This window comes from Glandiceps talaboti, chromosome 2, assembly GCF_964340395.1.
Source record: "Glandiceps talaboti chromosome 2, keGlaTala1.1, whole genome shotgun sequence".
In the NCBI taxonomy this organism is placed as follows: Eukaryota; Metazoa; Hemichordata; class Enteropneusta; family Spengelidae; genus Glandiceps; species Glandiceps talaboti.
The window spans coordinates 19,263,469-19,275,851 of NC_135550.1; the positions used below are offsets into that span (position 1 = coordinate 19,263,469).

At 37.9% G+C, this 12,383-nt stretch overlaps 1 protein-coding gene across 1 annotated transcript; it reads left to right on the top strand.

Moving 5' to 3' along the window:
• The first annotated feature begins 4,620 nt into the window (after positions 1–4,620).
• Positions 4,621–9,419, top strand: LOC144448723 (cytochrome P450 2U1-like). The gene is made up of 3 exons (XM_078139029.1): positions 4,621–5,331; positions 6,067–7,029; positions 7,330–9,419. The coding sequence occupies exons 1-3, from the start codon at positions 4,977–4,979 to the stop codon at positions 7,533–7,535; spliced, it is 1,524 nt and encodes a 507-aa protein (XP_077995155.1). The 5' UTR covers positions 4,621–4,976; the 3' UTR covers positions 7,536–9,419.
• The last annotated feature ends 2,964 nt before the right edge of the window (positions 9,420–12,383 follow it).

Sequence of the window (12,383 nt, forward strand, 5' to 3'; positions counted from 1 at the left end):
ACCAAAAAACATGGCCTCAAAATCGCCATATCAGACACTCTCTGAAACATGTATTTATATTAAAGTTTTTCGTCAAGTTGTATATGCATGTTTTACCCTCCAATATATATAGTTTCTCCTAAATATAGCTTTCGTTTCATGTTATAAGTTGGGGTAGGATTCAATAAATGTATTACTTGTCAATGTCAGTTGTTATCTTTTCAACGCAAGGGGATCTATTTCTAGCAGCCATTTTTTTATTTCATTTTTTATGTGTATTTTTATTGGGGTAGTCTGTGGGAAAAGGGTAAACAGTTCAGTACGGGGGGGGGGTCTGTCTACCTCTAGTAGGTACTACCCATGATTTCCCTCTGAGTCAGGACCGGGCCTTAACAAAATACTGTTTGGTTCCGGTTACCGAACCCCACCTAGTTTTTACATGTAATCCTAAAGTTCATTTTTACTTATTCGATAAAAAAAATAAAATCGCGAAAATTGTTAAATCTCGCAAGAAATAGTGGATGCGGAAACTGACATCAACTTTAACAATTAAAAAGATTTTACGTAAGTTTCAGCAACCACGATTATATTTTATTTAATCTGTAATAGCTGGCATTCAAGCTGGGAATAACACAGATCATATGGAAACGAAGGAAAACATAACTACCCGGCTGAACTAGACACTCACAAATGGAAACCCCCCCCCAAAAAAAAAAAAAAATCAAAAAAAAAATCTACCTAACCCCCCCTCTAAAATTGAGCGTAGTCGGAACCTCACCATTTTGTCACATTTTTAGGCCTTCTGCACATGCTTGAAGTGGTAGTTTATGGTTTATCCTAAACTTCGTATATATTGTTACAGTTTCCGTTCCTCATTGTAGACATAGGTATGAAAAACCCAATCTTTTCTAAACAGTAACAGAAAACACACAGAATGTGAAAAGTGTTGATGACTCATGCTTGGAATTATATCTCGATAAAACAATGTAAAATGATTAGCAGAAAATCGCCGCTCCCTTTCACACAGCAGTAAGGCATTCTTGTCGGGCTATATCCGGTTATATTTCCAATATCCATGATACCCACAGTGAGATGCCGAAGGGCGGAGTGCTGATGTCCATGTATGGGCATAGTAGGTCAGTCTATTGAAATACGCCCTTGTCTTTAAAACGGGACATTGACAATCCTCAAGTACGGAATTGTTCTAAAGTGTTACACTGAAAGACCATGCTTTCAGGATCTTTTCTCGGGAGATTCTCATGCACATTCTGATGGAAATGAAGCACGTAATGAAGAAAAAGCGAAGGAGATCTACCGGGAACATAATGTTGCATAACTCGATCTTTGTGTAGGAGTGAAACACCTGTAACCTACACAATTGTATAGTATGACAATAAATTTCATTCCCATGGTGGTAAATAACTTTATTTTTTGGAAAGGGCAATTGTTACGATCCACGGCATATTAACCCCTCTACACCCCCACACACAGGAAATATCATAAATTAATGTATGGTTTATACATGTAATAACGAACAACTTGAAATATTCATAGAGGTGTATCGCCCATTTTAATCACGTACAGCGTTATCGATCAAATTTAGTTTATTCTACACATCGATAAAATGTAGTAAACTGTCAATTACAGAAACACATTTTTGAATGTCGATGATAGACGTGAAAGTCATTGAAATATGATATTGTTCAGTCACTTCTAAAAAAAAAGATAATTGGGGTACAGTATTGGCTACTCACTAATTAATTGTATTTGTGTCTCAAGGCGTTTTGTGGTACACGTTGATGTTAGGGCTGAACGATAAGGTGAGCCTTTAGTTGGTATCATTTGTGTATAGGTAGAGGTATAACATTACACAGGCACATACACGCGCGTGATGCACATTAGTACAAAAAAAAAGTTGCAAAAAGGAAAATGTCCACATTTCTGCATCTATTTATAAATGGTATGCTGTGTGAACAGTTTACTAATAAATAGAAACTCTTAACGATGTCCTTGGCGCTCTGTTACATGTAGAACTCCTGACGAGTAGATACAGACTCTGGTATCTATACTGTAGGCTTACTACCTAGGTTTACAATATTGAAGTGTGCATGGATAGATATTGGCGTGTAGTGCTTTGGTTTGAATGCAGACTTTTACTTGACATACATACATACATACATACATACATACATACACACACACACACACACACACACACATACACACATACATACATACATACATACATACATACATACATACATACATACATACATACGGTGCAAACTATACAAATATGTAGGTCAAGCTGGCGACTGAGATCTACATTTATATATGTTTCAAATACAAGTTCTAAAATACCATACAAGCATTAGTTTTGAAAATGATAGTGAACAATTAATTACACTAACCAATAGATATAAACCGAGATACATACGATACATGACGATGGACATGGAGTATGTTCATAATGTTCCGTCTGAAATATTCTCTTTTCAATTTTTAATATTTTCCGCAAACAGTCAAACTTCAAACTAGAGTTCGTAAAACCGTAGTGTAGTGTTCGTCCTTCTTCTAACTTTAATAGCTATCCGTTTTCTAAGCATTCAGATAAAATGCTGTTTTTACGTACACCTAAAATAAATTGATAAAAATGTACTATCACACGACGTCACGTGCCAACGATCATCATGAAAATGATACTGTTTCCCCGTAATTCGTAGATTGGGCTTCTTCAAGTGCATTTCGTATTTTAGTCTTTGTTTTCTTCGTAAATTGCGCTGAATACCCCACCCCCACCCCCACCCCCACCCTACCTCACCCCACCCCATTATTCCGGTATGCGTATGTACACGGATGGGCTACCGGTCCTAGTCCTATTTGCATAAATTATTGCATCGTTTAGAGCACAAATAGATGATGATGATGATAAACTACAGCTTATTCCGGTTAAATATTCAACCAACACTTAACAGGTAGGTGTTATTTTACATTACATACCCATAAATCACAAACCTCACGACCTATGCGGCGGCCGGGGAATAACTAACAGGTAGACAAAGCAACTAAAAGCTCACACTGCAAGTATTTTCACTACAAAGTGATGCGATACTATAAAAGATTGTAGACGACATACAACGCTGTGAACACTGAACCGACGAATCACGTATCGAAAGTAGTTTAAAATAATAAATTTCTAAAAATAGCTATCAAGTCCAGAAGAGAATATGGCGTGTGTACGTGTGTTTTGAAGAAGAAAATAAGATACTACTGAGGTTATCACTCCCCCCCCACACACACACACACACACACACACCACCACCACCACCACCACCACTACCACCACCACCACCACTACCACCACCACCACCACCACCACCATCTCTATCACAACTCAAAGTACATGTGTACACTGTTGTATAGAATTTCTTTGACAAGGATGATGTTAGTGATTAGTTAGTTAGTTAGTTAGCTAGTTATTTATTAGTTAGTTAGTTATTAGTTACTTGGTTATCTAGTTAGTTAGTTATCTTGTTTGTTTGTTTGTTTGTTTGGGTTTTGGTGTGTGTTTGTTTGTTTGTTTGTTTGTTTGTTTGTTTGTTTGTTTGTTCGTTCGTTCGTTCGTTAGTTAGCCAGTTGCATTTCTTTGGAATATGAGCGTGTGTATTGTGATAGTTTTCAATACAATCCTTACACTTCTCGACAATTTAGAGAGCTCAGTACGTTTGTCTTTCTCTATAATAAAACCGTTAAACTGAACAGTTCACAACTATCAATCACTGTCTAAAATACATGGGAGTTAGAGGTGAAATACAAAAGAGCACGTACTACTAAACTCACTGAAGGACTGGCCTGGCTACACGTGTTTGTTGGCGCCATTTTCCCACAAATCTAGTCTGACGAGTCTGGGGGAGAGGTTACGGTCTAGACAATGGCTGGTAATTAAGTTATATCCGGTGACACCATTACATTGAACAACAATTGAATGATAGGTTTTCAGTATTTGTGTTTAAAGTGTCGAGAGGCGTGCTTTGACTAGGAATAATTCTAGACGCGAATACACTACTAATATACATAGGTGCTGACACGATATTCATTTTATTGGGTATATTGTAAAAAAAGAATTTAAAAAAACCGCGTATCAAATGGGTATTTACTTCAATAACACCCGCTATCTACGTTGAGAAGTGAAAATCACCAAACTTCCGGATCTGATTATAAATCGAGGTGTTACACTTAAATGAGTAAGCGGCCTTTCAATTTCATTGCGACCACCCACTCGCTGCAAAGCAAAGCCCAGGCCGAGTCATTCTGATGTACGGATGTGGTGTAGTCATAGATCCTGCCGACACTCGTAATTTTATGGATGAGTCCTAGGGGATGAATCTTCTGTCTCTGTAATTTTCTGTCCGTCAACGGCAAATATGGCCACTTCAACAGCGATCTAATCATGGTTACTTCCACGAAAGCCCTGTACAAACGAGTGAGACTTCACACAAAACATAAGCAATGTATTTCTGAGACGCTGCGAGGAGAGTACTTTCCCCCGAAATGGCGAGGTCTCCGGGAGAAGATAGGCTGTGACGTCATTCTCTGAGAAATTGGGTCAGCCAGTGGCTCATGTCAAACACGAGATTATTGGAGTGGGATTGTGATTCCTGTTGTGAAAAGATAAACGCTTCCTCACAAATGAAAAGGTTGATACATTTACTAATTATTTACCATATCAACTATCACAATATCGTGGTTGTTTTATTTGTACACTAACGTACCAATCCAGATTTCTGTTCAGACTTCGACATAGACTGTGGTTTAAACATGGCCAGAAGTGACGCACAAGCAACGATGCGTCACAACTTAGGAATTCGTTAGATAGATGGCGCTGTGTGAGAACACAACGTGTGCGTATAAAGAGATGACTAAAGTGAAAAGGCGAAGTAATCGAGTGGACGACTCCAAGTAGAGCACATCACGAACCGAATAGAGAACTGATATCCATGCTCCGCGCAGCGACAATGCTCACAGTAGACAGCCTGCTAATTTTTATTGCATCGTTTCTTGCTATATGCTACTTCCGCCGAATTAGGAAAACTCGTGGCAAAGTTCCACCTGGCCCACAAGGATGGCCTTTGGTCGGATATTTGCCTCATCTAGGAAGCAAGCCCCATCTCACTTTTATTGAGATGGCTAAGAAGTATGGACCCGTGTTTAAAGTACCTATGGGCTCTCAGGAAGTAATAGTACTGAATGGCTACGATGTTATCAAAGAAGCCCTGGCGGAGAAAGGAGCGAAGTTTGCAGGAAGGCCTAATTGGAAATCTACCAATGTATTTTCAGACAGTGGCACCAAAGGTGAGCTATTATATGTCAAGGGCAGAGTGTTTATTCAATGGCATTCTATTCTGCTAATAAATCTTTAAATCTTTCTAACATTGCATTTTGAATGAACAAAATAAGCAAAACCACATTGTCCCGTGTAACTTTTCAGTAAACGAGCATAAAGCAAAAAAATGCATTGTTCAAATTGTGGTATTAGTTTAAGCGTCTCGCAGAAAATTTAATGCACTTTGCAAATTTAACCCAAAACTTTTTTGGCCACTCTATAGGAACGTCACATCAAGGTTAAACCTGTTATAATGGTTTTCTCTCAGCCCAAGACAGATTGTATTCTTTGACTTGACAATAGACTGTCTTGTGTTGTTGATGGCAACAGTTTGTGGGAGTGCATACCCCGATGTGTTGTTCCAGGTACACCCATAGGAATTGCACTTGAAGGAAAACTCTTTATTACACAAAAAAAATAGTGCATGCAATAAAATAGCAGCATAGTTTTATCTAGAACCTCACATTGTTCACTAATTTTGACGAGACGTTTTCCTCTTGCTGGAATTGTTGGTTGACAACCAAATCCAAAGACATGCTTGTAAATGTTTTTATTGTGTCATAGCCACCGTGAGTCATGGGGTATGTGCATACCTGTCCGATACCCCCGGCCGATACCTGGTTTCAGTTTCTACAATAGCCACGTCTTTGCATGAGAAAACGCAATTGTTTAACTTTTCTTCTTTTTTTCCCGCAAATTCCCAGGTACCATTTTCTCCAATGGCAAAGTGTGGTCGGAGAACAGACGGTTCGAGGCGAAGGCCCTTAGACATTTTGGAATGGGCAAACTCAGCATTGAAAACTCAATCGTTGAAGAGATCGGACATTTTCTGGAAGCAATCGGAACTAAAGGCAGCCTACCTTTCGACATGGCCACTATTATGGAATGTGCACTTACAAATATCATCGCTCAAATGACACTGGGGCATAGATTTAAGTATGACGATAAGGAACTGAAACGGATCTTAGATATGACACACGAAGATGCAGAACTGGTTGGACCGAATGCGGCGATTAGTTTTCTACCAATATTGTGGTATATTCCATGGTTTCGCAAACAGTCCAAACGTCTCGAACAAAACTGTGCAGAATTACTGGAATTCATTGGGAAACACATTGACAGTCACTTGGAGACTTTCGATCCAGAAAATATTCGTGATGTAATCGATGCTGGAATTGAGAAGATGAAGGAAGATGAAAAAACGTCTGGAGAAACATCTTTCTGTAAGAAGTCTCTAGCCTATATAGTCAGTGAACTTTTCGGTGCAGGCTTTGAAAGCACTTCGACCGCATTGAAGTGGTGTGTCCTTTATATGGTCAAACATCCGGACATTCAAACACGTATTCAGTTAGAAATTGATAGAGAAGTCGATTGTCGTTCTTTACCATCGTTTGAACAGATTGGTGCGCTGCCATACACTGAAGCCACAATAATGGAGGTGCTTCGAATAGCTAACATGGCGCCTCTGGGTCTCCCTCACGCTACCACAGGTGAAGTTCAACTAAGAGGATACACGCTACCTGAAGGTATCAGCGTCTTTGCTAACGTCTGGTCTGCACACATGGATCCAAAACTATGGCCATGTCCTGAAGTATTTGACCCGACCAGATTTCTGGATAACGATGGAAACGTCATCAAAAAAGAAGGATTCATGCCCTTTTCTTTGGGTGAGTTTTTTTTTCTCCTTATGTGTATAAGTTTTTGTTGAAGGTGGGGTGAGGTGCCCTTTTCTGTGGGGTCTATTCAACTTGACGGAGCTTTTATGTAATGCACAACTCATGATGATCTCAGTGAGCTCGAGTGATTATAACATTCCATTGTGTTCTTGCTTTGATCAACGAAAGTAGTCCTTCACGGGGTGTGTTTCTTTTAGTCAATTCGTTTACTCCTACTTCCATAGCAACAGTTAAATTACATAATGTAATTGTATTATCTGATTCAAGCTTGTATGTGTTTCATTTCACCAGGTCGCAGGCGTTGTGTCGGAGAGCAATTAGCCAGACACGAACTCTTTGTATTCTTTGCCAGTCTATTACAGCGGTTCACTTTGAGATTGCCCGAAGGAGCACCAATTCCGCCGGCAGACGGCATACCTGGACTTTCGATTGCACCGTTTCCATTCGAAGTTACCGCTATTCCACGTTTCAACGACCAACGTAACATTGGCAGCTAATGGTTTGTGACAGATACATGTGATGCTATGAACACAGACATTAGCAGCACTGACTGGAAAAGAAAATCCATTTCAGAGACAAAATTGTATTATTTATTGCAGAACAATTCAATACATTCCTTCACACGTTCATCCAGGGAACTCATCGGGCGGCGAGACCAAGTATATGTACATGTACGTTACAACACGTAACTTTAACTGTTCATTTTACCGAAGCTATTGCTGAAATAGAGAAGTCCATGCGAATCAAATAGACCGAGTATGGTTTTGTGGGTAGCCGACCCAACTTTCAACGTTTTACTCAGCTACCCCTAGAGATAGGGTAGCATGTATATTTGAAAGTGGATTGAGATATTGCAACACTTCGTAGAGTCCACGTATATCATATTACAACCTACGATAAATGTCAGATTTCACCAAACCCAGGTTTCTTTAATACTAACTTCACGTTAACCTTTTTCGGCATACTCTCTCCACAAATCAACGATATTACCTTCCAATTAAAGCGTACATTGCGATAGTGACCAAAAGACTTCTGTGACCTTCAGATGTAAAGGAACAACAATAAATATGCTGTAGCGCCTTTGAACTGAAGCCAGGAATGTAATTCTGCACCAACAAAATGTTGAAATGTTACGGTTGCAAGAATGAGGAAATGGGGCGAATGAACAATTCATGTGGTTGGGAACCACAAACATGTACGCCCTTTCATGCCCCCACTCATCATCTCTGAAGATATTGTCGAACGAACAACGTCTGTAAGTGACAGATTTCGTCGGTCAGTTTGAGTCACACTGGGCAAGTCCGAATTAGATAGCTGAAGAATGCCCACATCAGTTCACATGCACATTTTTTTTATTGAGAATAATCCAACATCGGTGTACAGATCTGAGAAGCTCTTTATATGTATGATCAGTGTTTGGATTTTTGTAGTCATGGTTTCCCAACGGCGAAATGGAAAGTGACGACTGAAACATACACAATAACATCATGTGTTCCCATTTCTACCGCATTTAGGCACAGACAAGTATAGTTGTCTGTGATTGAGGCAAGCTCTCACGCGACTTCAATATCGCCAATCTTAAGCTCCTTTTTCAAAGGTCGCAATGAATAACCAATGTATTGACGCACTTCGCGTTACCATGACAACCAATGTCTTCTGTTGTTACATCTAATGTAACGGCAACACACAGTATTTATATTTATTTTTGATATACCATACGAAATTAAGAAACTTTTTGATACATTTAACCTGTGAAAGACAATTTTGTTTTTCATGACTTCGTAAACATTCCATTCTTTTTTTTAAAGAAAAAAAAAACACGTAGGCTCAGAGGCGGAATTAATTATCCGAAACGAACCACATGTTTACCGGCATCTAACCTTTGGAACTTCCAAGGTTTCGTGATGTTGATACTGGAGGTGAAGTGTGTTAAAATGAAAGTATCTGTGAAATGTCATCAGTGAAAGCCATAAAGAAACCACATCATTCATACTACTAAACATTTGTTTGTGTCAAACTCGTTATATAGCTCAACTGCCACACCGTGATATAACAGTGACAAGTCGGTATAATACCTCCATTGATAGGACAGTCTCTTACATTTCACAATCGCCGGTAACTGTTCCTCTAGATCCCGTCTCCAGTATACGTGATTAACATATCAAGCAAGCCTTTCTCCTTTTAAAAATAGAAAAGTGTCCGGTACACTGTGTCTACTTAAATAAGAGGATATATATTTTTTGTATATTATTTATTAAGGGTTTACAATGCTTGGTGAAATGCATTTATTTTCATATAACATGGTTTCATGAATATATTACAAAATGTAAACTTATTTACGAGGAGTAAGCGTCAGTGATGACGTCAATTAAAGTACAATACATAATGTATGTCGCCTGTGTATAACGTGTTATTTTGTCAGTGTATGTACGCAGTACATATGTGTGTATGTATGTATGTATGTATGTATGTATGTATGGATGGATGGATGGATGGATGGATGGATGTAGAAAAAATCCATAAGGAACTTGTGAGACTGTCCGAATAAAAAGATGAAATCCGACGTTTCGAATAAATATTCTTTTTCAAGGTATTCAAAGGCAAGACATGTTAAACACCTGAATATATCTGAATGTTATGGAATAGTATGTATCGATTTTTTTTTAATTTGACGTGTATGTGTGTGCGTGCGTGTTTCTCACCAACATTTCATTTCAAAAGGCCCGGAAGGTTGTTGCGTTGGTTAACGAACGGATGAGCCGATAGACGGAAAAACGCATTTCCTATATATAACTATGAAACGTGATGGATTTCTAACCACATATATTACCTCATATATGCTAAAGGTGAAACAGTCCCAAATTGATTATTTCATTCCCTTTGCCAATATCTGATTTTGTGTCTATTAAACTTAATATCCTGCACCTATTTCAACGATACAATACAGTAACTGTAGAATGAATTGAAGTATCAGTCGTTCGAGATCTATACACTTTTTTATATTCTATTTTTCTACTTAATACTTCAGGACTGTTCTTATATTTACGCTGTAATTCAAGATGAAGTACTTTGCATATCAAAGGTCACTTTAATATGTAGACTAGCCCAACAAGTGATCATTCTTTATATCGAACTAACATTTCATTTATTACATGTATTAATCACACTGTATACTTCCCACGCACCGGGAGGCGTGAGTGTTTTTCTTTTATCTCTAATAATAGTCAATGAAAATGTCAGCCCACTTAATTAAATAGTTATTAGTCATATTATGCACTTCGAGTTGTTGATTTTCCTTCGAACGTCACCAGGAAACCGCTTTTGAGATTACATGCCACAAGTCTCCACACACTCTGCTTTTATTTTTTTTTTAAATAAAAAATACACAATTCGTCTCATTTGATGCGTGAAGAAACGAGAGTGGGACTCGCCCACACACAGTGAATTACGTTGATCAGTGTGAGTTATTAAGTTACACGACCAAACAACCGTTCTGGGTCTTGTTTCTCCGTGCACTGCGTACGTCACGGAAATAAAATATTGATAGAATTTTAATCATAGAAAAGCTGTATCAGCAGTTCGTGACGATATTATTGACAGTTGCGTCAGTGTTATTAATAATTCCTCTCAGGTTTCAATTTTGACACTATAAAAATGTCACGTAGTAAATTTTCTGCTTGATTTACTCATTGAGTTTGGAGGGATGGAGTCCAGGTGTGGGGGTGGGGGGGGGGTCTGGGAGGGGATGTAGATGCTTTGTTAATTTCCAAGCAGAAAATACCAAGCCTGACATTTTGCTAACTTGTAGAAAGTTTTAACAGAATATCGTAAATGTTCAGTTTACATTCCTATGACGTCATCAATTCTACTATTTCATACTATGATGCATGGTTTGCTAACTTGTATTGCTATTTCAGAACTAATATGTCAAATGTCGGCCTCAAAGTAAACAAAGAACAAGTACATGAGATCCCATTAGTTGAATACATAACCTACGTCTTACACATGAAATGATCTCAAGATTTCTCGAGATTTGGTGAGAATTTTAATGGGAGGTCAGCTATAGTTTAATTATCATTATCATAATAATACTGATAATATGTTACAGTTCTACTTCCGTAAGGGAAGTTTATGTTATGTTTTTGCCTGTCTGTCTGTCTGTCTGTCTGTCTGTCTGTCTGTCTGTCTGTCTGTATGTCTGTCTGTCTGTTTGTCTGCCTGTATGTTTGTTTGTTTGTTTGTCTGTCTGTCTGTCTGTCTGTCTGTCAGTCTGTCAGTGTGTCTGTGTACACGATATCTCAAAAACTATTTCTGATCATCAATTCTAATGAAACTTGCTACACATATTACTCATGGAAATGACAAGAACTGAATACATTTTGGTAAACAGTCTATCAGTATTATTGGATTATTTGCATAATAAACGATTTTCAGTACTTAGACTACTTAAGAATACAAGCTTTCAAATTCCATATAATTGTGTGCATACATCGACAATACCAAGACAAGCATGAAGTGTTCAGCTAGTTGATGTAGCTTAGGTTTATTTGCACATTATTTTTGGCATTAGGCAATATCTTGAGGATGCAGGCTTCAAGTTTCATATTTTGTATATACATTGGCAATAACAAAACACACATGTAGTTTAAAGCTTACAGATATGGTTGTCGGTTTCAACGAATCCTTTGCATAATTAATAATTTATGATTAAGCAATATATAGAATACAAGCTTGAAATTTCATGTATTTTTTAACGTACACTGCCCATGACAACACGAACTTGTCCTATATAATTCGTTGATGTAACATTTAATTGTAATCAGTCATTTGCATAATTAATCATTTTTGGTCATTAGGCAGTGTCTTTAATAGTGTCATATAAGTTGGTGCATTCATTGATGATACCAAAGTGAATGTGTCTGTTACGGTTTAGTCATGTAGTTTTTAATAAATTTGCATTATTAAGGATGTTTTATAACTAGGTAATAGCTTATGATTGCAAGTTTCAAATTTCATACCATTTGATATGCACATCAATTAAGCTAAAGATCTAGCTAGCACTTTAGAATACGTTTGATGGAATCATTAGGTCATGCTAGAAATATTGGATATATAATCATCTTTTCCTTCTAAGGGGTCACGATTTGTTTAGAATGCGAGATACTAACTGGAGAGGCCATTCTAGGAAAACTCAAACAGCTATACGCAAAGTGTATGTATTACAACATAGATACCATAGCTATTTATATGTAAGTTTTCACACTAGGAGATGTCATGGCACATAGCTATTTTCAGGAAAGTGTGATTAATTAGTAAACTAAGCTACCAAACATCCTGTCAGGGAT

Excerpts from the sequence above, each read along its gene's own strand:
- LOC144448723 (XM_078139029.1), top strand. The coding sequence starts at position 4,977 with ATGCTCCGCGCAGCGACAATGCTCACAGTAGACAGCCTGCTAATTTTT. Across the intron at positions 5,332-6,066 it reads TTCAGACAGTGGCACCAAAG|GTACCATTTTCTCCAATGGC; the intron begins GTGAGCTATTAT and ends GCAAATTCCCAG. Across the intron at positions 7,030-7,329 it reads ATTCATGCCCTTTTCTTTGG|GTCGCAGGCGTTGTGTCGGA; the intron begins GTGAGTTTTTTT and ends TCATTTCACCAG.